We start from the raw sequence: 25,112 nt of genomic DNA on the forward strand, positions 1-25,112 counted from the left end.
CGATCGTGGTGCTTCTTTGAGCATGGGTATTGTTAGGACGAGTATATTGGTTTGCTAATATTTAGTGGTGAAGCATTTGAGAAGGGTCCAGTCTGACAGGTACACTAACTCACTATCCGGATTAGGAATATAGAGCTTGGACTTCCCATAAGTGTGGAGCCGGCACGCGAGCAACGCGAGGTGGATTCCGAGGGGCGTGCCATGTGTCAGAAGGAGAGACCGGGCCCGTTGTATGACATGGCTTAAGTGCTGGGTGCCTTCATTCTGACAAGAATATGGGGATATGCTATTTGCTTGATGCGTGCCCTGGCAGTCTTGTATGTATATTGAGGACTGGAAAGTAGGAGTGTTTATGTATTTGTATCGCAGGATCTCTCGACAACTGACGTCATTAAAGCTCGACGAGGCTTAACTGCGATTTACTTTGCGGCTAACTTGATATGGTAATCTAGGACGACGCCATGACTTCTTTGGGTGTAGTAGCCGCGCACTAGTACTTCAAGTCTTCAACCTCGCGCCCGAATGAGAGTTGGCATCGAACTCCTTTTCCTCCTTCTGTTACGGAATGGCGTTCGGGGCGGCTCAGCTGCAGCTTTCCAGACGTCATGTCGTCCGCCCTCATAGACAGATCCTCATCGCGTCAATGTCTTGCTGATTCCATCCTTCATGGACCTGCGACAGCTGCAGCAAGACCAAAGTAGCCAAAGATAGACATGGCCAGCCTACCCGGCGACATCTACACTGGAACCTGGACCAACTGGGGTGAGTCGTGTCTTCACACATATACTACTGCTATACGCGCTCGTTGCTGACTCTGGGGCGAAAAGACAGAGGACGTGTACTTGGATCAACAATCACCATCTCGACACAGCAAGGCTTGTTCCTGACGGCATTCCTAGCGATATGGATCACCTGGACAGGCGCCCATCTATGGGGCATCCTCTGCTTCTGGATGATGCAGCACCAGTCGACACCAGAACCCCGTGACGGCCTTCACCACCAACGCCAGGCTCTCCTTCGCAATTCTGGTGCGCCCGGAGATGCCTTCTGGAGTCTCTCCAAGGTGGCGTGGGCGTGGCGTCGTCGGCCTGAATCCAAGGCGATCAAGCGTTCGATGCCTGCGATTGCGGTCGCGCTCCTGCATATGGCTGCATTCGCCGTCGCTGGTATCTTCTCCTCCAGAGTTACCCAGGCCGGTGCTGAGGTCCTCGTCGCTCCGGGTACGTGCGGGTGGCTATCTACAGATGTTGGGTTCACGTATAATCGCTATGCGGCGCTGCGTTCGACGGCTCGTGAGAGTCTGACGTATGCCCGTTCGTGCTACTCGTCTGGAGAGAGCAGTGACGATAGTAACGACGATGGCGAGGAGCGAGACCGCACATGTCGCCAGTATTCTCGAGTCCAGCTTGGGAACCGGACGATAGACTTTGACGCGAAGTGTCCCTTTGACGCCTCGATGTGTGGCGGTGAGCCTTCCATGTCGCTTGACACCGGATATGTTTCGTCGAGTTCTGATTTCGGCATCAACACCCCTAATGACGAAGAGATGTGGCTTCGCAAGGTAGTGACGTGGAGTCCCCTGAATCTCACTGGGCATGTCGGCGATCCGGTCCCGGCCAGCGACTCGGATCCAAACGAGACCATCTCGTCGTATTACCTGGGAGACAGCATAGTAGACGGCGTTCGCTACAACTTTACCTTCCAACTCTCGAATGCGTACAGGCCTGAGAATGTCCGGCAATACATCCTCACGTAAGATTGCATCCTGTCTTGATATGACGAGCTGACAGAGCATTAGACCTTTCCATGCCTATCTCAATGAATCAGACCAAGACTACTTCCCAATCGTCCAGCTGAACCGCACCGACGCCGACGTGACCGTACTAGAACTGAACAACTTCATGAACTACGAAGCCCCAACCACAGATGCTCTCTACGGCACCGACCAGAACATCAGCTCAAACGGCTACTACACACCACTGAATCGATACACCGCCCTCGCCGCCACAGAGCAATACCAGCTCTGCACCGCCCCTGAACAAGCATCCTGCACCCCTCTCAGCGGCATCCACACCCAACCCCTCTCAACCCTCACCCTCACCCCCAGCCGCACCACACTCGCATCCCACCTCCTCCGCATCATGCGCGAAAGCACAATCGACAGCACAGTCGGCTACCTCGGCAGCCAATCCCTCCTCATCCCCGACCTCGCCCTGACCGAAGGCCGCCTCGTCTCCATCGCCCCGCCGCCCTACCAATGGCTCCTCGACGCCGAACACATCCACAACATCTCCCTCGCCTTTGCCCAGCGCCTCGCCGTCCACTTCGTCGCCCACTCCTCCGCCCCCGTCATCCCCGGCGTCCAGGTCCCTCTCGGCCAGCTCGAACCGCTGTCTACCGACCAGCTCCGTCTGTGCGCCCTCCAGAAGGTCCGCAGCTACACCTTTGCGAGCTTCACGACGCTTGGCGTCGCACTCATTTTCAGCGTCGGCGGCCTCGTCATGCTCGTTAATTGCTGTCTCTCTGACGTTGTCAAAGCGCTGCGTGCGCGTAGGGCGGGTGCTGCTGGAAGCAACGAGAAAAGCGTCGAATGGATCGAGACTGAAGTGCTGCAATTGCAGCGTCTTGCTGTTGAAGGGCGGAATGTGGGTGGTGCGTGGGCGGGGCTGAGGAGTGCGGTGCCGGTGCCGGTTGATGTGAGGCAGGTGTGGAGTTCGAGTGTGTTGGATGGGAAGGATGCTGTGGGTATGGGTGCTGGTGTAGGCGGGAGAGCTGGCGAGTATCAGTCTGTTCGGAAGGATGAGGGGGATGTGGGGGAGGATTAGATGGGATGGATATACAGATGTGGTTTGGAGTAGGTCGTGGTTTAGCATAGTGTGTGTATGTGCAGACGGCGATTGATAGTCAGTAAGTCCAGTCAGTCAGCTCAGTCGTGCATGAAGGAAGCCTCGTCGATCTCAGATTTCGATGCCCCCCCCCCAATTCCACCCAGTTTTGAGGTCGTAAACTACAGTGAATTGTCAAGCGATAAATACACGTCAAACCCACCCACGCACCCAACCCCCCTCTCAGCAAGATCTAAGAATCACCAGTATGTCAAACCCCCCTAACACCCCCTTATTTACAAACACCCTCGCCTCGCAACAGTAAGCACTCCTCTAATCCTCTAACCCCCTAACCCTAGACTAAACCCAAACCAAAAACCAACCAAGAAAAAAAAAAGGTTCTCTAGCCTCATACGTCATCCATACGCTAACTACCCAACAACATATCCAACAACATATCCAACACCCACAAAACCCGACCCAAAAAACCACAAACACGCTATACTTTCTTTCTTTCTTTCTTTCTTTCTTTCCTTCTCCGCCCAATCAAACCCCCACAACTCACTCCCCCACCAAACAACAAGCAGTTACCTCCCAAACCGCCAGCACACCAAAACCCAAACTCCCGGATAGTCCCGGAGGAAACCGGGGTTTTGCCCACTGCTATATCCGGACCCGCCTTCCTCTGCCTCTTGTCGTCGCTGATTAGCTGATTCGCTGATTGGCTGATTGGCTGCAGTGCGAGGAATAGGGAGAAGTAGTGTTGATGACGCGGGCTTGCGAGATGTTGCGAGGCTGTTGATTTTGTTGGGGGGGTTTGAGAGAGAGAGAGAGACGGGGTTAGGTAGTGTGTTTTTTCGGCGGTTATGGGAGAGGGGGGGGGGGAGATAGATTGGGGTTAAGGGGGAGGTTGCGTGTGTGATGTATGATGTATGTGTATGTGTATGTGTATATATAAACTGCTCGTCGCAGGTTCGTGGTTGTTTGCATCACTGTCACCATCACCATCAACACTCTCAGCCTTCATTCTTCATCCTTCATCCTCCATCAACATCAACGACCCAAACTCAAATCTCTCACCCCCAACACCAAGCCCGAACCTCCGTCATCAACTCAAAAACCATGCCCGCCCACTTCCCCGCCCACGTCGGCCAAAACTTCACCCCAACAACCCGCGCCGACATCTACCCACCCACCAACCCGCTCCTATCCGACCTCAGCCAGCCCACAAAAACAGTCCTCATAACAGGCGCATCCCGCAACATCGGCCGCTCCATCGCGCTCCGCTACGCCGAAGCCTCCGTATCACGCATCGTGCTCGTAGCCCGGGGCACGACCGACGGCGTCGCGCGCGAGATCAGCGCCATCAACCCTGCCGTCAAAGTACTCCAAATCACCGCTGACATCAGCGAGCCAGCGGACGTGGAGCGGGCAGGGCGCGAGTTCAGCGCATGGGCAGGCGCGGACGCGAGACTGGATGTTCTGATTAATAATGCGGGGGTGCTGGAGACGCGGGTGCCGCTGTGTGAGAGCGAGCCGGCGGAGTGGTGGAAGACGTGGGAGGTGAGTATCCGGGGGACGTATATGATGCTGCGGACGTTTGTGCCGTTTGTCGTTGCGACGGCGGAGAAGCGGACGGGGGTGCCGGGGACGGTGATTAATATGTCTAGTATCGGGGCGCATGTGGCTGCGCCGAGGATGAGTGCGTATCAGAGCAGTCGGTTTGCGGTTCTGCGGCTGAGTGAGTTTGTGGAGGTGGAGTATGGGGCGAGGGGGGTGAATGTGCATAGTTTGCATCCTGGGGCGGTGGCTACGGATATGACGAGGAAGAGTGCGATGGTGGAGGAGGCGGAGGGTAGGTGTCTTTCCTTGGTGTTTGCGTGGGTTGGGCAACGAGCTGACTGTGGTCGCAGATTTTTTCATTGATACTCCTGAACTTGCTGCTGGTTTCCTGGTGTGGCTCACGCATAAGAATAGGTCCTGGTTGAATGGCCGGTATTTGAACGCTGAGTGGGACGTGGACGAGTTGGAGGGGATGAGAAAGGAGATTGAGGGGACCGACAAGCTGAAGATGCGCATGGTCGTGTGAGGTGTCGGGTCGTCGTTCCGCCTTGCCCGTTCCTCTCACGGCAGGACATCTCATGTAGACGAAATTTAAACAGTCGCTCATCCAGTGTCGTCAACATCATCGGCAGCATCATCTTCCCACTCCTCTTCTTGCGCAGAGCCCGGACTCTCACCGACCCCCTTGCTCATGATCAGATAATCACATCTCTTGACCTTGCCACCCCTGAGCACTCGGTCCCTGGGACTACACCCATCCACCCCAAAGCCCATAGTAGCATAAAACCTCCTCGCACCTTCATTGCTGCGAAAGACCGTCAACATGAGAGCCTCCATACCCGTCTTGACCGCAATGTGCTCCACAACACGCATCAGATGCGCGCCAATGCCCTGCCTCCGCACCGCATCCGCTAGGTGTATCTCATATATATACACCACCGGCCTCGCATCTTCAACCGTGATCATGAAGGACATGAATGCAAGGATAGGTCTCTCTCCCCCCTCGACTTCCTGTGGAGGTGCCGCGCGGACAAGCAGGTAGCGCATGTCCGCTTCGGCCATCTCGCGCCATTTTGCGCGCGGCTTCCAGCCCTTTGTGCTTGCGCGATAGTCCCCTGCGGACGTGTGTTCGACGAGGTCGAAGCAGGTTTTGAGGTCGGACTTGGACATTGAGGCTATTGGATGCAGATGTAGCGTGTACGAGGGCGGGACTGGTGTTGAGATTGAAGGTGTCGGCGTGTATGAGAGGTCCGAGGAGGAAGCTGGGAGGAATTGCTGGGTGAATGCATCGTCGGACAGGGCATTGATGGAGTCGACGCGTTGCATGAATGGCGGAAGCATTGTGGAGGGCGGTGGTGTTAGTTTACAGTCTATGACGGAGCGATACTGTAGCTGAGAGGTAGCTCTGCGAGGTCACAGACATACTTCATGAGAGCAGCATGTTGGCGACATATGAGATGGATCTATCAAATTGTGAAGTCATGCACGGCCACATCCAGCCTAAACAGCTCTATTGCGGCAACCCACAATTATTCTTTTCCCCGCCGCCGCCGCCGCCAAAACTTATTCTCGATCTTCATCCTGCGACGACATCTGCACGCACACACTTCCTCACCGACTCTCTCACACACACGAACCCTCAATTACCTGCCAACGCCGACGTCTCGACCGGATCCCAAGGTTCAATCTACTCAGTCCGAAATATGCCTGCACCCACAGCGCTCCAGCGCGCCCCCGAGACGCTCGTCCCAGAAGCAGAAACACAAGCACAAGCACAAGCAGATCAAAACGCAGAAATGCAGACCGTAGACGGTACACACCCATACCCATACACCATTAAACAACCCTCTAACAAATCCCACAGAATCTTCAGAACCCATCACCCTCGACCCCTCCGCCCTCGCACCCACAACCACCCTCCTCCCCACCCCCTCCACCCCCTCCGACACCATGGAAATCGACCCGGAATCCCGCCCACACTTCGCCCCAGCCAGCACATCCACCACCTCCCCCTCTACCCAATCCCGCGACACGCGCAAAGTCCGCATCCCGCCGCACTCCATGACGCCGCTCAAGAAGCAGTGGGCCGACAAGGTCACCCCGCCGCTCGTCGAGCACCTGAAGCTCCAGGTCCGCATGAACCTGCGCGAGAAGGCGGTGGAGCTGCGCACGTCCAAGGACACGACGGACGCGGGCGCGCTGCAGAAGGGCGAGGACTTTGTCCGGGCGCTGAGTCTGGGGTTTGATGCCGATGATGCGATTGCGCTGCTGCGGCTGGATGACCTGTATATCGAGACGTTTGAGATTAAGGATGTGAAGACGCTGCAGGGGGATCATTGTGCGTTTTTTTTCTTCCTTTCTTTCTGTCTTTCTGTCTTTTGTCACCGACTTGATTGAATGACGGAACAACATGACATGGTGCCATCGATAAGGCGTGCTGACTTGGTATAAATACAGTATCCCGCGCAATCGGCCGCATCGCAGGCAAAGACGGCAAAACCAAATTCGCAATCGAGAACGCGAGCAAGACGCGCGTCGTCCTCGCCGACTCGAAGATCCACATCCTCGGCGGCTTCAAGAACATTCATGTCGCGCGCACGGCGATTGTCAGCCTGATCATGGGCGCGCCGCCGGGCAAGGTGTACGGCAACCTGCGCACCGTCTCGTCGCGGATGAAGGAGCGGTTTTGAGAGGGGGGGGGAAGCAGAGGGGGCAAATCTACAGGACAGGCTGGTGTCTGTCTACGCATGCATGCATGAATCGGCGTTTTAAAAGGGTGTTGGGCCTGTTCGTCATGAGCTCGAAATAAGATATGGGGTGATATTCCTCGGCGTTGCAACGAGGTATCAGAGAGATAGATAGATGGATAGATAGCAAGTCATATAACGATCTATTCTATAAGTATCTAAATGTTGAATCGTACCAATTCTATGCTCTAATTATGCTCTATCCACACTTTTACTCTCTTTCCTCCCCCTTCTTCCCCATCCCCCTTCTCTTCCTCCCCCTCCTTCCCCATCCCCCTTCTTCCCCATCCCCCTTCTCTTCCTCTCGCTTCTCTTCTTCCCCCTTCCCCAATCCCATTTTCACCCTCGTTTCCCCAAATCAAACCCCCCCAATCCTCACGCCCCCACCCGCACACAAACAACCCCACGCAACTCCTCCCCATCAACACCCCAAACCCGCTCACACGGCACTACACAAGCTCCCGTTTCCGCGATCCACTCCCACTCCCGTCCTGTGTATCCCTCTTCTTCTTCTTCTTCTTCTTCTTCTTCAAAGGTATCCGCTAGCCAGGCGGTCCATATCCCCATGTCCATGTCCATTTCCAAGCTTTCATCGCTCCTCTCTGCTTCATCCATGCCTGCTTCACCCATGGCCATGCCTGCTTCGCCCCACCGCCGCCGCCGCTGCTGCTGCTGGATATACCCCCTGACAAACTGCACGATCTTCTGCTCCTCCTTCAGCCCCCCTTTCTGCCCCCCTTTCTGCCCCTCCTTCTGACCCTCCCCCGTACGACCACGCAGCGGAATCCAGAGTACGCACACGTCAGTATCTTGAACTTTGACGATATACGACTCGTCGACACCATCATCATAGCCATGCCCATCTCCATCTCCATCTCCACCTCCATGCCCATCTCCATGCCCATCTCCATGCCCATCTCCATCTCCATCCTCATAGCCATGCCCATCCCCATCTCCACCTCCACCTCCATCTCCATCCCCGTCATCAATACCCTCTTCGCCGTTGACGTGGGTAGCGACAGTGGCGGCAGCGGTGGCGGTGGTGGTGGTCATGGTGGTCATGGAGACACACCCGCCCGCCAACCCGGTGGCAATCCACTCGCACGCGGCGCCGCGCGGAAGGGCGGAGACGAGGACTGTGAAGAGCGGCGGGACTAGTACCGGCGGTCGCGGTGGTGGTGGTTGGGGGGTCTGATGGGTAGTATGTGTTGTTTGAGGGGATGTGGTGGGTGTTGAGTGTGATGTGCGGATGGTGTGCCAGTTAGGTAGGAGGGGGCGGATATCATGCTTCTGCTGGTGGGTCGGTGTTGTGGTATACTTATCAGCGCCGTGGGTGGCGTGCCAGATGTCGAAATTGGGGTCTGTGTCTTCGTCTTCGACTTCGGAGTTATTTGCGTCAGCGTGCATGTGCGGGTGCTGGGCATGGAACGAGGAGGTGTGGATGGTGTGCCATGCGTGTCTGACTGCTGCAGCATGCTTCTCTGCGGATTCTGCTGCTGTTGTTGTAGTTGCAACGGCCGCGACGCCGCCGAGGAAGGTGCCTACGCCCATTGCGCGGCCGATGCGCCAGAGGTGCTGTAGGCTGAGTACGGCCTGGAGGTGTGCGTTGTCGGCGAGATGCATGGTTGCTGGCACGAGGCCGATTTGGCCTGCTATGTGGATGAGCTCGGGGGGTTGTGATGTGGACGTGGTGGTGGTGGTGGTGGAAGGCAGGGGGAGGGCGATGGCTTGGGAGTAAGGTCCGATGTTTGCGGGGGCCCAGTAGCTGTGGCTTTGGACGTGGAGGCCGCGTTTTGGGGCGGTGGGACGGTGGTGGTGGTGGTCGTTGTCATCGTTGTCGTCGTCGGGAACGGCAGGTGGTGTGGGTATGGGAGCGAGTGCGAGCGCTGTGTCAGGGCGCAAGACTGCGAGGGTGCGGTTCAGGACTGCAAGGGTGGACGGCGTGTATAGATGACGAGCACTACGGGCGTCGATGAGCATCGACATTGCAATGTCGGTATTTTCGGGGAGCAAGGGGCCTGCGGCGAGGGTGATGCGTGCCGGAGGGAGGGGCTCGGGGAAGAAGGCGCCGTAGAGAGTGTTTACGGCGGCAAAGGAGGACATGTCGCGGAGGAGGATTGTGGTCTGTATGACGTGTGTTGGGAGAAGGTGGAGGTAGTGGAGGATGCTGGTGAGTCTGGAGAGGATAGGGGGAAGTTGGGGCGATGGGGAGAGTGAAGGGGATGTCATGTTTGAGATGGAGATGGTTGTGCCGGCCTGGGAGATTCGCCATGGGAGGAGAGGGATTGGCGTGCGAGGAGAGCTAGTAGTGTGTGATGATATCGATCGTGAACTTCTTTGTTGTTGAGAGGCCGTAGTATCGACACGATGGGTCGTGTCTGAACTGGGCGCTTCTGTGTTGCTCTGCGACAAGAGAGCTGCAAACTCATCGTCAAGCAACGGCGGTATCCTCAAGTCCTCAAGCGTGTCAACACCATGCTCTTTCTCGACAGTCTTGGCCCCCCTGAGCCGCAACGTCGCACTCCCTCCCTCGCCAACCACGGCATCACCAACATCGACCTCAATCCTCCTCTTCCACAACACGCTGGGCCCATCAAGAGCCAACGTCTCAAACTCCCCACCCTCGCCCAGCACCGCCCCCTCTCCACCGAACCGTCTCACAGCATGCTCAAGCCTACGTATCACCTTGCTATCAGCTACATTGGCCCACAAGACACTCTCGTCCAGACCGCCCGAAGCAACCTTGATGATGCGAGCGTCTTGGCCGACGATGCTCATGTCTTGCAACAGAGACGCGTCTGCATAGGGGAAAAGATAGGGGTACTGCCACAGATACGAGAGAGGAACCAGGCCAAGGCGCAGGGCAACAGATTCAACGCGCGTACGCTGGTATGTGCTCAAGATGGCGCCAGTCGAGATAGCGTTTGCAGAGGGGTGGGCGGCCATGATGGTTTGGAGGAGGGGAATCAGGGACTCCGTCTCATCCGGCTCGTCTGAGGGCGTATCATTTTCGCCGACGACTTCATCTCCTTCTGCAGGAGTGTTGTTTGGCTGTGTTGACGAGGAGCGCTTATGCTCCGAGTGAGACGGCGACCCTGATGTTGATGTTGACACGGAAGCTAGAGGCGATTCATTCAGGCCTATCGTGCTCCGGTGCACTGATGACGGAGGTGCATAATCTCTGCTGCTGTTGACAGCGCTGCCACTAATTGCATGGCGATACAAGGGAATGCCAAGGGCATCCTCATACAACGGAATAATAGAGTGACCAACAGTCTGGTACATGAAGCTGTCGAGATCCTGCTCTACATCCAGCGAGCTCTGCGTCGTCGAGGCACGAGCATTTGCATCAACGCCCGCCAAGTCAGCAGCACGATCAGCACAACGATCTACAGCAGCAGTTCCTGTAAGGCCGGTATGTGCCAGGCCATCATGTGTTCGCGCGTGCAGTGCTGCTGCTGCTGCTGCTGATGATGATGTGCGTGGGCGGCCACGTTCGGACTCCACACCGGGGGGGTGTAGGTTGGCCAAGGCGACGAGATGGTGTCCGTTCGCCAGCACGTGCAGGATAGAGAAGAACGAGTCTTTGCCGCCCGAGATCAGGGCGATGACATGCAGACTGGTAGACGTCATTACCTGCCGGGGTAAAGACTAATGTCCCGGCGTGTGGTGTGCTGTAAGTTTATATCAATGCAGGACGAATGTTGCATGTACGTACATGCAAGATGATGACTCGGATGCACCAAGTGAACCTGCTGAGAGAGGACAGGAGGGGAGGGGAGGGGGAGGGGGAGGGCTCCTCGAAAGTTCCACCCAAGCTCTTTCCGGAGAATTGTATAGCGCAAATCCAAGCAATCTTGGAGGATTATCAAAGAAACCGGGTCCGTAGAGTCGGAACCGTGACCATGACCGTGATCGTGACCGTGACCGTGACCGTGCTGGTGCTGGTGCCCCTCGCGAGGTGCCGATATGTGTTTCTTTCTTCTTTGATCAGAAGCGTGCTTGGGACTCTAGAGGTACCATGGACAGAATCTGTGTGTGTGAGAATGGCCTAGAACGAGGTTGTTTGTGTGTAAAGTGTAAAGTGTGTGGGCCCGTTCCGTCCTAAGGCTGATATGTTAATTAAGTTGACCCCGCCAAAGGCTACAAGCACACACACACACACACACATACACACACACAACACGATCCATTAGTTCGTGCTAAATTAGGGGACAAACGATAATGATAATGATAATGATAATGGCTATCTATGGCGCAAGTGTCGGGGAGGCCTGATTGACGCTACGGGCGGGTTCCAGATCTTTGGATTGGATTTAGACATATCTTCTTAGCGAGGAGATTCTGGCGGTAATTACTGGTGGATTTCATTCGTGTTTTAATAGCACAGTCAGGCTCATGCACAGGATGTGTCAATGTTGAACGGATAATTGGTCAATTCTTCTTTAACTTTGGCATTTGCCCTTCTCTAATGCCGTTGCATGTGCCTGCACACTAGCGTACATTTGAACAGGCCGTAGATGGCCGTCCCAAGATGGATGGTGTGAATATTAAAACAAGATAGCAAAGGGTAGAGAGAACAGACGCTTGTCTGCGCGGGTTGCGATCAACGGCAGGATTACAACAATGCTATGTCGGGGGTGCAATTTGTGAAAATTGTTCAAGAGGGAAACGAATGAAGAAGAAAGTAGTACTAGACATGAAAAAAAAAACTGTCCAGATTGTACAGCTAAACAGCAGGGAAGACCCCCCACGTCAAAAACACCCCCATGTCCCAATTGCCTAGTCTTCACACAAAAAGGCTTCGCTAGCAGTCAAAAAGAAAAAGTGTGCAAGTCGCTAAAAAAATATAAAGAGCAAGTCCTGAGCAGTCTAAATAGTATAGAGAGAGCTGGAAACAAAGAGTATGGTGCGAATCGGAATGGCTTTTGATGTCGGGGAAGAAAAGGTTTTTCCACGCTCGTGATTTCCCTGGCTCCCATCTACCTTTAGCTTCCCAGGCGTAACGACATCAGAAGACGACCGCAGATGATCGCCTGGCATTATGTGACCACATTGCCTGCGAAGGCGGTGGGGGTATTTGTCATGTCTCATGATAAAGTGGAAGGAAAGAAGTCAAAACGCCGCAAACAGCGCGACTTGTCTAGTCTTCCCGCTTGCGCTTCTTCATCTTGTTGTCCCCGGTAGGACTCAGCTCATGGTCGTTGTCTGAGAATCCACTCGATGATGAGTCAGTGTGGACAGCGGCAGTAGCACTGTATAGCAAGTGACCGAGATGCTCGGTGCCGGTGCTATCGTAAGCCTCGTCCATGCCACCGCTGCTGGTGCCACGAAGCATGGAGTCATCAAGAACACCCATCACAATGGCGCCAGTGCCGTGTGTGCGTTGGTGCTGGGACAGGTTGTCGCTGCGCGAGAACTTCTTGCCACAGTCACCACACTCGAACGGCTTGTCGTGGGTGTGAAGGGAGCGGTAGTGGCGCTTGAGGTGTTCCTGGCGACGGAAGCGACGAGAGCAGAGATCGCAGACGAACGTCTTGGAGGGATCTTCAGTGAGCGACTGCTTGCGACCACGGCGGCTGATGGGAGTGGGGTTAGGCATGCTACCATCCTCAGAGCCGAGGGTGCCGTTCTCGTTGGAGTTCTCTGGCTGCTCCGAGTGCTGTTGGTTAGACGACGTGGAATGTGTGCGCTGCTGGTTGCCTGCAGGGCGTCCATAGTCAGAGTCAGAGTCCGTGTCCGAGGCTTTGGCATTCTTCAGCGCCTTCTTGGACTTCTTGGTGACCATGGCGGAAATGTCAAAGTCGCTGCAGAAGGAGGTGTCAGTGTCGCAAGGCGTGGGAAGGCCGTGGGCGACAAACTCTCCCTCAAAGTCTGAAAATGACTCGTCGGCGAAAGCGCTCTCCTCTTCGGGGAAAGTCAGGAGATCAGTGCGCTGACGCTTGGCACCGTGGAACTGGATGTTCTCTGAGGGAGTGAAGTTGGCAAAGTCGTCTTCGGTGTCGAGCTCGAAGAGAGGCTCAAACTGTGGCAGGCCAGACAAAGTGAAGTCGGACGAGGACACAGTGGAGTCGGCGATGGAAGAAGTGAAGTTGTCGGTGGTGCGGAAGATGATCTTGTGATCCTCGTCTTCGGCGGAGATGGTTGGCAGCGAAGGGAGATCGGCGGCGGCGACGGCGTTGTTGACAGGCGTGACGGTGAGGTTGCGTGGATCGCAAAAACTGCTCTCGGCCTCAGATGAGAGGGAGATAGAGGTGCGTGGATGAGGAGATGGAGATGGAGAGAGCGAGGGGCAGGAGGTTGCGCTGAGGAGGTAAGGTGCCTGACTAGCCGGGGCCTGAATAAAAACTGTGGTGCAGCCACGTTAGCTTTTCCGTGCTGCTGGCTTCGTTTTTATTGGCTTGTGTGGCAGTGCCGCACAGCACAATATATATCACACAACATTTCGAGTCCAGCACAACAATGCTCGACACTCGCAGATCGGCTGTTGTTCGCTTTTCCATGCCAGTCCATTCAAGACTGCTCCGCCACGCAAGTATAAAATAAAAAATTAAAAAAAAAAAATGTTGCTTACCTGGCGTCATTGGGGGCGAAGTGGCTCTGCTGAATTCTCCACCGAGAATCTCTGAAAAGACCTCTCCTTCACATCCTTCCTTGATTCCCTCGAGAATGTCAATTGGGTAGCTCGGGCCGTTGACAGGAGTGGGCAGAAACTCGCAGAGGGACGGCGGGCTGCTGATGCTGCTGCCAGAGGACGACAATGGTGGAGTGGAAGGAGAGAAGCGCATGTCGCTGCAGTCGGTGTCCAATGGATACAGGTATGGTGAGTCTTGTTGCTGCACCAGTATGGTTGGCTTGTGGTACATTGGCTGTGGTGAAGCAATGGGAGTCAGGACTGATTGCGAGGTGTATCCGTTGTGTGCAATATATGGAGTCTGCGAAGAAGACGAGTCTGGTCGAGAGTAGCCCATTGGCGCACTGTAGATGGGGAGAGTCTCTGAAGACATTGGCTGACACGTTGGCATCGGCATAGCATGAGGATGTGGCTTGAAGTGTCCATGTTGTCTGTTGTTCTCCGGACCTGGGTTCGGGTCATAGTAAAAAAAGGCCGACTGGCCAAGATGCTGGGTAGTGGTGTTGTCCATGATAGCTGTCAAAGTACTACTACACTGCCATCATCAATCAGCCTTGATCCTCTCTCCGAAAGCACACACTTCCATCCACATACCAAAAAGAACAATGTGTTGTCCGGAGTTATTTATTTCTTATCGGTTGGTTTTTTTTATGGTCGTGGTTTGGCGTAGTCGGTTGATTAATGGTACACGGATGGTACAGCGTGAGGCATACAAGATTTGGACAAGTAAAATGGCGTGTCGAGAGAGCGACTGGGAAACAGCTCGAATGTACTCGAGGGCTGTGTACTACTAAAGATAAAACAAGGTCGTTGCTGATGTTGTTGTCTGGCGAGATGGCAAAGATCGAGCGTGGACCACGGTGGCTTCGACGTTGATAGTGTGTGTGGAGGGACGGACGGACGGAGGAAAGGGCTTTGTCTAAGGAAGGGCTGGAGTCAAACGAACTACTTTTTGTGAAAGGCAGATCGTAATGAAGTTCCGGAACAAAAGAGTCAAATAAGGAAAGAAAGGTTGATTGTATAAAGAAACAGGTTGGGTGCAGACGACAGATTGATAAACCCTAGAACGAAGAGGCCGAGCGAGTGTGTGTGCGTACGGGAAAAGGGCAGTGGATAAGTAGCGCGGCCTTGATCGACGGGCTTCTTCTGGCTCGTCTGGGCAGACTTGAAGAAGAAAAGATGACCAGGCACATCAGCGTGAAGCCCCGGCATTGGTTAGGACTACTGTAGATAGGGAGGGGGGGGAGGGGGGAGGGGGGGGGAAGGATGAGGAAGTGTGTGTGAGCAGGCAGGCGGGAAGACCATTAGAAGGCGCAGCATCCCTCCTCCCCCCCTCGCGGAGTACCTGGCTTTCAAGCCTGTCAACGCCTTCGAGCCGACGGCTCTACTATTACTATGAGCGTGGCAATTGTATGTATGTATGTGAGTGTGTCTGTGTGTCTGTGTGTGTATGTGTGTGTAGTGGTAGGTAGCAAAACGAAGGGTCAGATGAGTGGCTCGAGGAAGAGAAGACTGGCATGTCCCCCTCCCCCCCTCTCTTCCCCCCATCCTTCCATTCCCCTCGTGCACTCAATAATTCCCGAGACCAAGGCCGGCGAGATAATAGCAAAGAAGGGACACAAGAGAAGATCAGTTGAGAAGATACGGATAGACAGACAGGACAGCAGGGCACCGCGCCCTACACCGCACCCGCACAGCAGTTAATGCAGACTACGTAGACTTCGCACTGCACCCTGGCACAGCTACTCCACACTATAGAGGCCCGCCGGCACACACCATACATACACATACACACACGGTCTAGGAAAGGAATATCCACCTCTATGAATCCCCCCCCCAAAGCGGAAAGGACCCTGAAAGTTAAAAAGCTCCCGGAGCCGGACCACAGACTGGAGAGGATCGTCGTGTTGGAGAGAGAGAGAGAGGAGACAGATAGACACACAGGCACAGACATGGACACAGACACAGACGTAGGCACAGACACACAGACACATAGGCACGCAGACACACCCACACCCACACCCACACACACACACGGAAGTCTCCCACAACCAGAAATCGAGGACTGACTCGGTGAGAGGATGGCTATTTAGTGGGGGAGGCTAGAGTGGAGTTTTGTGTGGATGGCGGAAGTTGTGCAAAGCAAGGTGTGACGGTTGTGACGGAGTGTAGAGGAGTTAGTGGACAGATTGGGCGGGAAAGGATGATGAGAGAGGGTAAGACAAGGCCAGCCAGTTGTGTTGGAAGGACATGGCTATGGGTATGGCAGAGAGAGAGAGAGAGAGAGAGAGAGAGAGAGAGAGAGAGAGAGAATAGTGAAAGAGAGAGGTTGCAGGGCGGGCAAAAGCAGTAAGACGCGCGGCATTATGCACGCTGCACTATTTATCGACACACACACACACACATGCACACATAGACATAGACATGGACATGGACAGAATACAAGCACGAGTAATGAAGTGGTGGAATGGGAGTGAGAGGTAGAGTGTGATGGTAAGGGTGTGTGGGAGATATTGAGAGAGACAACAAGAGAGTGAGATTGCGGGCGTGCAACTGGCTGACGGTGTGCCGGCTTGTGCAGGCTTGTGCAGGCTTGTGCATGGTCGTGGGTGATTGTGCATGGTTGTGCATGGATTGTGGGCGCAAGGAGGAGGGCGTGTGCACTAATCCAGCAATTCACTAATTTCACTAATTAAAAGCGAGCAGTGAAATTGCGAGCAGCAGCATGAAAGATGAAAGCAATTCGGGGCTACAGCGACTCCAGCGAGTTCAGCGACTCCAGCACAGCCATCACAGCCAGCAGCACAGCCGTCCAACCAATAATGCATGCACAAGTCCAGAAACGGTCGACACTAACTGACTACTGACTACCTACTCGACGCCCACACACGTCCCGGCATCACCGCACAACTCGGTCATGGTCATGAATTAGTGAAACTCTCTTTTGCTTGTGTGTTTGTTGTGCACTAATTACTGACTGGCCAAGCTAGCAGTTGCACTACTTTTAGCTAGCCACCACTCGCTACCGCCCACCACCTACCCAGCTAAACCCAGCTAACTCAGGCACCTTAGCAGCCAACTAGACCAGCTAGACCAGCTAAACACCCAGCTAAGCCAGCCCAGCCCAGCTAAATTGATAGTTCTGGCTGGTACTCTAGCCCCGTTGACAGCCCATTGACAGCCCCATTTCCAGTCGTGCAGAACAGCCAAGCCAAGCCCGTTTCAAGCTAATTGATAGCCAGGCCAGCTCCTATTAGCAGCCCAATTATACCATCTATTATCATCATTTCCCTTTCCACTCCAGCCCAGCCAGCGCCTACGCCGACCGACCCAGCAAACCGTTGTTGTGCTGCATCATCATCATCACCATCACCATCATGATCATCTTGGTTCCCATTTACCGGTTCCATCCCATCCCATCGCTGCTGAACCTGACTATTCATTCGCTGCCCACCACACCTTGCATCTGCCGTGGCCCAATCACACCACGCCCGCTTCACGGCTTCAGCGACCCGACTGTCTTTCTTTTTTTGTGCGAGAGAGAGAGAGAGAGAGAGTGGCACGCTAGACGACGTCAGATGGTAGCCCGGCCGTCTGTCCATCCCATCCACACGGTACGGTACAGTGCACACACACACACACATACACATACACATACACATACACTACAACGCCAATCGCTACGTAGACTTTGCTTTCCTTTGAGATACCAAACACACTACCACTCTTATCCAGCGCGCCCCCGCCGAAGAGGATCAGACCTTTGCCATGTCCGGTACCGTACCTACCGTACCTACCTACCTACCTACACTACTAACCTCCTACTCCTACTCCTCAATCCTCCACGTCAGACTCGATACCTTCCCGCCCCGCCGCGTCTGTGTCTCACTTGGCAGCCCAAAGAACTGCTCAGTGCTCAGTGCCCAGTGCTCAGTGCTCAGACCAGTGCTCTTACTATCTATCTTAGCTACTGATTAATTAATTTACCTAGTGATTAGCAGAGCAGCATAATACATACATCCTATCTGTTCTTTTACTCCCTACACGCGCCTAAGGTACATAGTAGAGCAGACCATATCACCGTGCCGTAATTACCCCTCTGCTACAACAACAACAACCCGTCCCTCTAGGAAACTTTTTTACCCTGAATGAAGAAACATGCCGAAATTATCAAAGAAAGACACTGATGATTTCGTCATTGTTTGAGGACTGCCAAGCACGTGGAGTCCTGTGCCTGCGTGCGTGCATGCATCCATGCATCCATGCGTATGTCGTGGTTGTTCGATAATTCTCCTCGATCGAAAAAAACGCTGTGGGTAGAATACATACAGATGGATCGTCATGTGGGAAAAATTCGCCTTTTCTTTACTGCTGCTGCACGTTGCAGGGTCATAGTACACTACTACACACTACCTACACTACACTACACGGTATACATAATCATATAATCACCTAGCGTACAAGCGAGCGTGCCCGTGCTCTCTCAACCTAAGTCTTCATTAATCTACGAACGACCTACTATGTGTACTGTGTACCTGCAGATAAGTCCGTCTTTCGACTGGTAGGATGGGTATGGGTACCCCCTCTTCGACCCGACGACGACGACGACGACGACGTGACTACGTCCTGCAGTAGCGGGGCACTCTAGAAGGATTCTTCTATCATGCCGGCTCTTGGATACATACAGACTGCGATATACGAACTTATTACTGTACTGACTACACTAACTGACTACTGTACTGACTACACTAATTAACTACTAACTAACCATCCCGTTCCTTCAATGGTGCGACAACACCAAAAGCCACTCGTTCGTGCAAGCGTGTGCCGTCAAGGTTCGTCAGGCATGAACACATCCGTCCATCCATCCATTGTACTCTTACTTGTTATCCATCCATCCATCCCGTCATGTCTAATCATCTAGCTTTTACTTCCATGTGCGCGGCCGGGGCGGGCTGGCTGGCTTCTGCATCCTAGTCTATCCTATCCACCACATCCATCCATACATTCCATAGTCCATTCCAATCCCTAATCCTACCCGCTCACTCATTCAGTCCAGTCCAGTCCAACCAAGAAAGCAAGCGAGCGTTTCAACCGCGCTTACTGTGCATGTCGATATGCAGCCACCGTCCATACGTTGGGATGGAAGGGGATGGCATGGCATGTCTTCTGCGCAACGGTTAGGCTTATGTTAGCTTAGCTTAGGTGTCAGGTCAGTCAGTCAGGACGAAGGATTCCAACGAGTTTTCCGTTTTGGGCCGGGCGAGGCAACTGAGACATACGTACATCCATACATGTGCGTGAGGTGAGGGGCAGGACAGGGCAGGGTCGTCGTTTATCGATATTGTATCTAAGGTGCTATCTGTAATCTGCGTATCGATATGCAGCCGTGGGTAGGTTTGTCACGCACCCTTGCGTGTGTGAACCGCCGAAAAAGTAAAAAGGTAGAAAGGTTAGTGGTGTAGTGTGATCGTGATCGTGAGTGGGTGGCGGCGCAGGTTCAGGCTCAGGCTCAGGCACATCTAGCTAGTAAGTAAGTAGGGCCCAGGCACAGGCACAGGCTCAGGCTGCCGCTCAGGAACAGGAACAGTGCCTTCCTCTCCCGCCCGTCCTCCCTCCTCGCACACGCTCGCACGGGAACAAGAGTCAAGTCAAGTCAGACAAACCAAGCCAGACAAGTCAAGTCAGGCAAGCCAAGCCAAGGGCCACAAAAGCCACAGTCGCACAGTCAGGATTCAGGATTATTACTACCCTTAACCATTATTATATTTTAACGTTTCTAGCTAAATTCTCACTTATTCGTCCGATTTTTGCCAATTGAACTGGACGGGTTGGTTTGGCTTGCGTTTGTTCGGTTCGGCTCTGTGGTGATCCATCCTGTCGTCGGCTTGTCAGGACTGAACTGACTGTCTGACTGACTGACTGACTGACTGACTGACTTGGGCTCCGTGGATCTAAACTTTGTTGTCTTGATTCACGTTCGAGACGTGCTTTGGCTAGGTGCCAGTTATGGATGGGGTTTTACCACTCGCTTATGGCGGGACACATATACACACATACATACATACACCTCTGAAGAGAAAAAACCTTCACGTGCCGTCATGCAGCCAGAAAGCCAGCCAGCCAGGCACCGTGAGACTCGCGACTCGACTCTATTTTGAGTTGCGCCACCACACACACACACACACACACACAAGCACAAGCACAAACACACCACTGCAAGGAGAGACAGATAGTTCACACCCCTACCGTAGTGGTTGGTAGGTAGTGACCTGGAAATTGTGCATTCCCCTTCCGGCATAGCGTCCTCTCGGCCACTTGCACCCGCTGCAAGTTGTGCAAGCGAGGTGTATGTGCATGTGTGCATGTGTGCATCTGTGCATATTTGTAGTAATTAATTAGGCGTGCGAGAACGACGACTCCACGACGGACGACCACCACGACCACCGCCCTTATCTAGGCCTTGGCTTTCGAGAAGGACTGACGGAATATTCACTCTTCCCATCTCTTTGCCCCCTCCCCCCGGCCTTACCTCTACCCTCTCTCTAACGCAGCCAGTCGGTCGGTCGGTCGGTCGGTCAGTCGGTCAGTCAGTCAGTTCAGACCCAAGTCGTCGGCTCTTCGGCGAATAGTTATTTAGTTACCAGTCAGTACTAAGTAGAGAGACCCTAACTACCTAATAACCAATCGCAATTCCGCATAGCATAAATCCTAGTTCCCTTTTATTTCGATTGGGTGCGGTGTGCTGCTCGAACCGACATATTCCGCTGAATTTTTTAATCTAATCGATGCAGAGTCGAGGGTCCGGTTTTTGGTCGTACGTACTACGTAGGTAGGGTCGTCGTCGTCGTCGATCTAATGCAGGAACGACGCAGGTACAGTACGAAACAACGAACACTTCGATGGATCGGCTGTTTTTTTTGGCTTCGTTTTTCCTATCTGCCGATTAGTTATTTATGCGAACCTCAGGAGGAGTGTGGTATCTAGCTGTTCTCCTAGATTCGTTTGCTGGATGTCGGTCTGCCGAGTCACGTACAGTAGTAGCTTTCTGCATGTGAGGATTGATTGTAAGATGTTGTTGTATCATGTATCATGTAGCATGTTTGCATGTATCATGTATGTATCGTATCAAAAAAACCCACGACTCTACTCCTGGACCCTGGCTTGATGCTTTTCTACCCGCTTTTTCGTCGTCGATAACGGCTTGTTGTATACGCTTGTCTGTACCCAGTAGTCTCAGCAGTCTCAGCAGTCCCAGCAGTACGTGGACCCCCCCTCCCCCCCTCTCCCTCCCAGAATCATCAATCAATCAGACGGCCGGACGCGTGGGTTCTCCTCCAGAATCGCTCAAACAGGACTAGACCACGCCCTCTCTATTGGCTCGAAGCCTTGAAAGCCTTGAACGCCCTGGAAAACAAAAAGAGGACCCCAATTCCTGCCGAAGCCACGGAGCAATGGTGCCATGAAGCTGGAGCATGGCAACAAAAGCGACCACTATCTAGCACGCGGCGCCCCGGGGAACAAAGGAAGCACCACTTCCTTTCCAGAAACGGCGGGGGAGTCTCGCCGGCGTTGTTCATCATCATCACCATCATCATCATCATCATCATCATTATCAAAGCAAGCCAGATTTTCTCTTGCCTTTGCCTTGTCTTTTCTGTTTGTGTGGGTGGGATACGTAGTCTAGACAGACACACGAAACAAATCTGCCGAAGATACCTACACACATACGTCAAAGACACGACAAGACGGACCCAAGAACCTTATGTTGTGGTGGTGATCTTCGTCGACGCAGAAACCTTCCTGGGGCGTGTGCCCAGATCCGCCCGTATACCAACCAACCCACCAACATACTACATTCTACCACTAATTAATTACCAAGCAAATCCGTTTGTCTTCACTTGCTTCGCTCGTGCCTCTGCCGTTCCCTCTCTTTCCCCCGGAATAATATGGCGTATATCCGCTTGACTCGGGGATGGATGGCGTTGGTCCAGACGACCCGATGGATGGATGGATGGATGGATGGATGGATGGATGGATGGAGAAGAGGGTTAGCTAACGGTTAAATCCATTCCTTCCATCCCATCGATTCATGCCATGTCTGGCCGGCCGCCGACATTCTACTACGTTTCGTAGTATATATCTCCGAGTAATTAGTGAAGTTTACCACGGCTTCTGAGAGCGTCGAGACTTCGACACTATCACCATCATCTCATGCATCTCCGATTCTTTGCTCGATTGCTGCTCGATGCTGCTCGATTGCTACTCGAAGCCCGTCCGTTCTAGATTCCGCCTACTGCAGTAGAAAAACCCTTCCGAGTTTCCAAAACGTTAGCTAGTTGCTTAGTTAGTGCTGGCAGGATTGGCCCAGGTGGCCCCCAGGACGTCAGTCGTTGTTTTCAGTTAGTTCTTTATTTTACTTGTATCAGGCGGCGCAGGGCCAAATCTCATCCCATATCCGGGCAGGGAAGAGGGGCTAAAGTAGATAGAACTGACCATGCCAAGCAGCCAGCGCCAGCGCCAGCCTCATGGAAGCCGGAAGCCCATATTAACAGGAACAAGCCTAGTTCCCTGAACGGTCCTTATTACTGCTGCTTTGCTGGAAGAGGAAATCCACCTACTGTACAAAGGAAAAAAAAAACGACACTACAAAACGGTCATACACTACACTACACTACACTACATGCACTGTCCTGCACTCGGCCAATGCGATTGTGTGGGATCCGCCAAGAACCCTTTTCTTGCCATGATTGATGGGAATTAATTTTTTTTTCTCTCTCTCTCTTTCGTTTCCCTTTTCCTGCAGAGGAAGTAAGAAACCGAGAACGAAAAGCCAGCCATGGGGATAAGTTGATTAATTAGACAAAGAGACGATATTACACGCCCACAGCAAACTACCGTGCTCAACGGTGGAGAGACGACCCACTGCAACACACAGTCAGTCCAACAGCCGAGCATATAGCATAGCATATAGCATAGCATACAGTTCTACATACAGTAGCATAATACTGGAGGAGGAGGAGCGTGCTTCTACCATCTGCCTTTGCTTTTTCCTCGGATGGAGTGCTCTTCCATGACTGAACGGTTGCGCTCGGTGGGAGTTGCCGCCCCATCCATCCCATTCCTTCCTCCCGCCGCCGGCGGAAAGGGCCACCGCTGCTTTGACGTGATTGTCTTCTATCAGGGTCGTGCTTGCTTTTCGGAGATGGTGTATCCTTGTCGCGCTTGCCCTGCCTTGCCTTGCGCCAGGGTCATGGGTCATGGGTTATGGTCCTGGTCCTGGTCCTAGTCATTCATGGTCGTTGGAATAGGAATGGGCTAGAAGAATACGTTGAATACGTTGGAATAATTAGGGCAGGGCAGGGCAGGGCAGGCATCACCCTGGTCACGCGTCCTCATGGAATAAATGGATAGGGCAATCATTAAACTTCAGGGCAGAGTAATTAGTAGGGTTGGAAATGCCAGCCAGGAAGGGAGGAGCATTTTCTCATTGGCCGGTTTTGCACTGCCGAAAGAACTGCGCCGCAACGTGTATGTCCCATTGTTTTTCTGTACATATACAGTAGTATACAGTAAACCTAGAACAGGCAGAGTTTAAAAAAAATCAGAGACTTACGGACATATTCCAGCCCAATCACAGGTAGGTCTAATTAGGTCCTCCCTCGCTCTCACCGAATGTGTCCCAGATTTTCTTTTGTACAAAGACATAATTATAAACTCTAAATTCGAACAAAGCAATCGAAATGTCGTCGACGGCAACATCCGCTGTCAGACCTACCCTTCTTCGAGTCGTGGACCAAAATAAAAGCTCGGGGCTTGCTGATGACGATTACTATATACTCATACACATATCATGGTATAGATACAGATGTTCCCGCGGTTTCCGGTGGAGATGCACGGCATTGATGGAGGTCCTCCCTGGGCCCCCCGTCCGTCTGCCCTGTGCGACCGCAATTGCCCTGTGCGAGACGACACCGAGTTTTTTCTGGTTCTCTGAAAGAAAGGGAAAGGATGGAGGGAAGGAACCGTATTCTGGCGTCATGTGTACGGTATGGATGATTTGCATGTTTTCTCATCATCATGTTGTTCCGTCCGTGTTGCTGCTCGCTGTCCCCGGCCGGGGGATCTCCGTCTGCTCGACTCTGGATATTGGAATGCAGAGACCAGGTGTTTACAGCATTGATCTGTCGTCGCCTCACGGTATCCTCCTGGACAGACTGCCTGCTTTTGACGCCAACCAAGCACGCACCCGCGACACCACACGACCGCGGAAGTCCTCGCTGTCATATGTCAAATGTCATTCACGGCAGCTACATCGGCAGCTCTGCAGCATCTACACGAGCGCCATTCAATGAGGTAGGTGGAGTGTATCCTGAAGACAGAGACGGGCGGGTATTTAGCATTTCCACCCAATACAGGCTCAAACGATAGACGCCATGTATGGACGAAGTTTAATATCTGCCGCGTCGAGGCGGGCAGGCAGGCCACACACATGCTACAGGCAGATCGTGGGCTGGGGAGGGGGACTTGTACTACGATGAAGAGACTTTATCAAGAGTGTCCGAGGTTTGTGGGGGATGTGTATTGCTTCAGATTGTATTGAGCTTCATGCATTCCGTGGTGGTGGTGGTTGGGATTCATTCTCAGAGATACCGCTGCGCCCAAGATGAACCAGCATGGTAAACAAGCCAGTCAAACTCTATCCATATGCAACAAGACACAGCATAAACAGCCAACAAGGAACGGTCTACCCTTCCTTCTCAAAAAGTCCTCTCCTCTTCGCAAGTTGATTCCGAATCTCTTCCCAGTCGCACTGAGCCACTGGGCGCAAATCATCCCACCTCCCTCCCAATACCCAGACAAGCCTCAGAAAATACAACAATTTGGAATCAAGCCCAGCCGAAAAAGCCAGGTCATACTCTTCCTATCATATGTTTTAAAACGTTCATCATCGGCCATGTCAAAAGAAGAAGAAGAAGAAGAAGAAAACCCTTCAAACCCACACTGACATTCCAACAAAGAAAAAAAAAAGAGGCCAAAGCGCTCACGCTAACCCCAACCCATCCTAGACCAATCACATCACGTGATACTCCCAGCCCCGAGCTATATAAACTTTTCGCACCGCGCAACAAACCACTTTTCCTCTTTGTGCGGTCGGCGCAGCTATGATTCTCCGTGTTGCTTGCTCATCTACGAATTTTTCTTCGTTCGGTGATGAATACCAAGTGTCTGCTGCGCCCCAGATGAAACATATTGCAAAATTTACCATATTTACACTTTACGCTGGTGGACTGTTTTTCGAGTGTCGCTGGCGTTGGAATAATGGTTGAACATACATACATA

At 53.2% G+C, this 25,112-nt stretch overlaps 10 protein-coding genes across 10 annotated transcripts; 5 read left to right on the forward strand and 5 right to left on the reverse strand.

Annotated features, from left to right (window-relative positions):
• Positions 1–537: 537 nt before the first annotated feature.
• Positions 538–3,015, forward strand: EJ05DRAFT_511825 (uncharacterized protein). The gene is made up of 3 exons (XM_033748267.1): positions 538–762; positions 828–1,752; positions 1,799–3,015. The coding sequence occupies exons 1-3, from the start codon at positions 714–716 to the stop codon at positions 2,823–2,825; spliced, it is 2,001 nt and encodes a 666-aa protein (XP_033599532.1). The 5' UTR covers positions 538–713; the 3' UTR covers positions 2,826–3,015.
• A 932-nt stretch (positions 3,016–3,947) lies between these two features.
• Positions 3,948–4,914, forward strand: EJ05DRAFT_493507 (short chain dehydrogenase reductase; the record flags this gene model as incomplete). Its single annotated transcript, XM_033746126.1, has 2 exons — positions 3,948–4,680; positions 4,739–4,914. 2 exons carry the CDS (start codon positions 3,948–3,950, stop codon positions 4,912–4,914), a joined length of 909 nt encoding a protein of 302 aa, XP_033599533.1.
• On the reverse strand, positions 4,872–5,840 carry EJ05DRAFT_55338 (acyl-CoA N-acyltransferase). The gene has a single exon (XM_033749745.1). The coding sequence runs from the start codon at positions 5,727–5,729 to the stop codon at positions 4,992–4,994; it is 738 nt and encodes a 245-aa protein (XP_033599534.1). The 5' UTR covers positions 5,730–5,840; the 3' UTR covers positions 4,872–4,991.
• Positions 5,841–5,869: 29 nt separating this feature from the next.
• Positions 5,870–7,312, forward strand: EJ05DRAFT_539162 (uncharacterized protein; the record flags this gene model as incomplete). Its single annotated transcript, XM_033749500.1, has 3 exons — positions 5,870–6,200; positions 6,253–6,726; positions 6,846–7,312. The coding sequence occupies 3 exons, from the start codon at positions 5,870–5,872 to the stop codon at positions 7,076–7,078; spliced, it is 1,038 nt and encodes a 345-aa protein (XP_033599535.1). The 3' UTR covers positions 7,079–7,312.
• A 210-nt stretch (positions 7,313–7,522) lies between these two features.
• On the reverse strand, positions 7,523–10,768 carry EJ05DRAFT_466402 (uncharacterized protein; the record flags this gene model as incomplete). Its single annotated transcript, XM_033742806.1, has 3 exons — positions 7,523–10,123; positions 10,295–10,440; positions 10,645–10,768. Coding segments are annotated over 3 exons (2,871 nt in total), but the record flags the coding sequence as incomplete, so codon positions are not given.
• A 1,429-nt stretch (positions 10,769–12,197) lies between these two features.
• EJ05DRAFT_55398 (uncharacterized protein) lies at positions 12,198–14,554 on the reverse strand. The gene is made up of 4 exons (XM_033749746.1): positions 14,364–14,554; positions 13,710–14,296; positions 12,997–13,483; positions 12,198–12,942 (listed from the first exon to the last, which is right to left on the reverse strand). Exons 2-4 carry the CDS (start codon positions 14,278–14,280, stop codon positions 12,279–12,281), a joined length of 1,722 nt encoding a protein of 573 aa, XP_033599537.1. The 5' UTR covers positions 14,281–14,296; positions 14,364–14,554; the 3' UTR covers positions 12,198–12,278.
• EJ05DRAFT_477312 (uncharacterized protein) lies at positions 14,412–15,010 on the reverse strand. The gene has a single exon (XM_033744224.1). The coding sequence runs from the start codon at positions 14,979–14,981 to the stop codon at positions 14,763–14,765; it is 219 nt and encodes a 72-aa protein (XP_033599538.1). The 5' UTR covers positions 14,982–15,010; the 3' UTR covers positions 14,412–14,762.
• A 518-nt stretch (positions 15,011–15,528) lies between these two features.
• On the forward strand, positions 15,529–16,044 carry EJ05DRAFT_477313 (uncharacterized protein). Its single transcript, XM_033744225.1, has one exon. It carries the CDS (start codon positions 15,593–15,595, stop codon positions 15,836–15,838), a length of 246 nt encoding a protein of 81 aa, XP_033599539.1. The 5' UTR covers positions 15,529–15,592; the 3' UTR covers positions 15,839–16,044.
• An 866-nt stretch (positions 16,045–16,910) lies between these two features.
• EJ05DRAFT_477314 (uncharacterized protein) lies at positions 16,911–17,301 on the reverse strand. The gene has a single exon (XM_033744226.1). The coding sequence runs from the start codon at positions 17,177–17,179 to the stop codon at positions 16,997–16,999; it is 183 nt and encodes a 60-aa protein (XP_033599540.1). The 5' UTR covers positions 17,180–17,301; the 3' UTR covers positions 16,911–16,996.
• Positions 17,302–23,353: 6,052 nt separating this feature from the next.
• EJ05DRAFT_477316 (uncharacterized protein) lies at positions 23,354–24,342 on the forward strand. The gene is made up of 2 exons (XM_033744227.1): positions 23,354–23,409; positions 23,505–24,342. Exon 2 carries the CDS (start codon positions 23,675–23,677, stop codon positions 24,122–24,124), a length of 450 nt encoding a protein of 149 aa, XP_033599541.1. The 5' UTR covers positions 23,354–23,409; positions 23,505–23,674; the 3' UTR covers positions 24,125–24,342.
• The last annotated feature ends 770 nt before the right edge of the window (positions 24,343–25,112 follow it).

The sequence above is a fragment of the Pseudovirgaria hyperparasitica genome (assembly GCF_010093815.1).
Source record: "Pseudovirgaria hyperparasitica strain CBS 121739 unplaced genomic scaffold EJ05scaffold_10, whole genome shotgun sequence".
Taxonomy (NCBI): Eukaryota; Fungi; Ascomycota; class Dothideomycetes; order Acrospermales; family Acrospermaceae; genus Pseudovirgaria; species Pseudovirgaria hyperparasitica.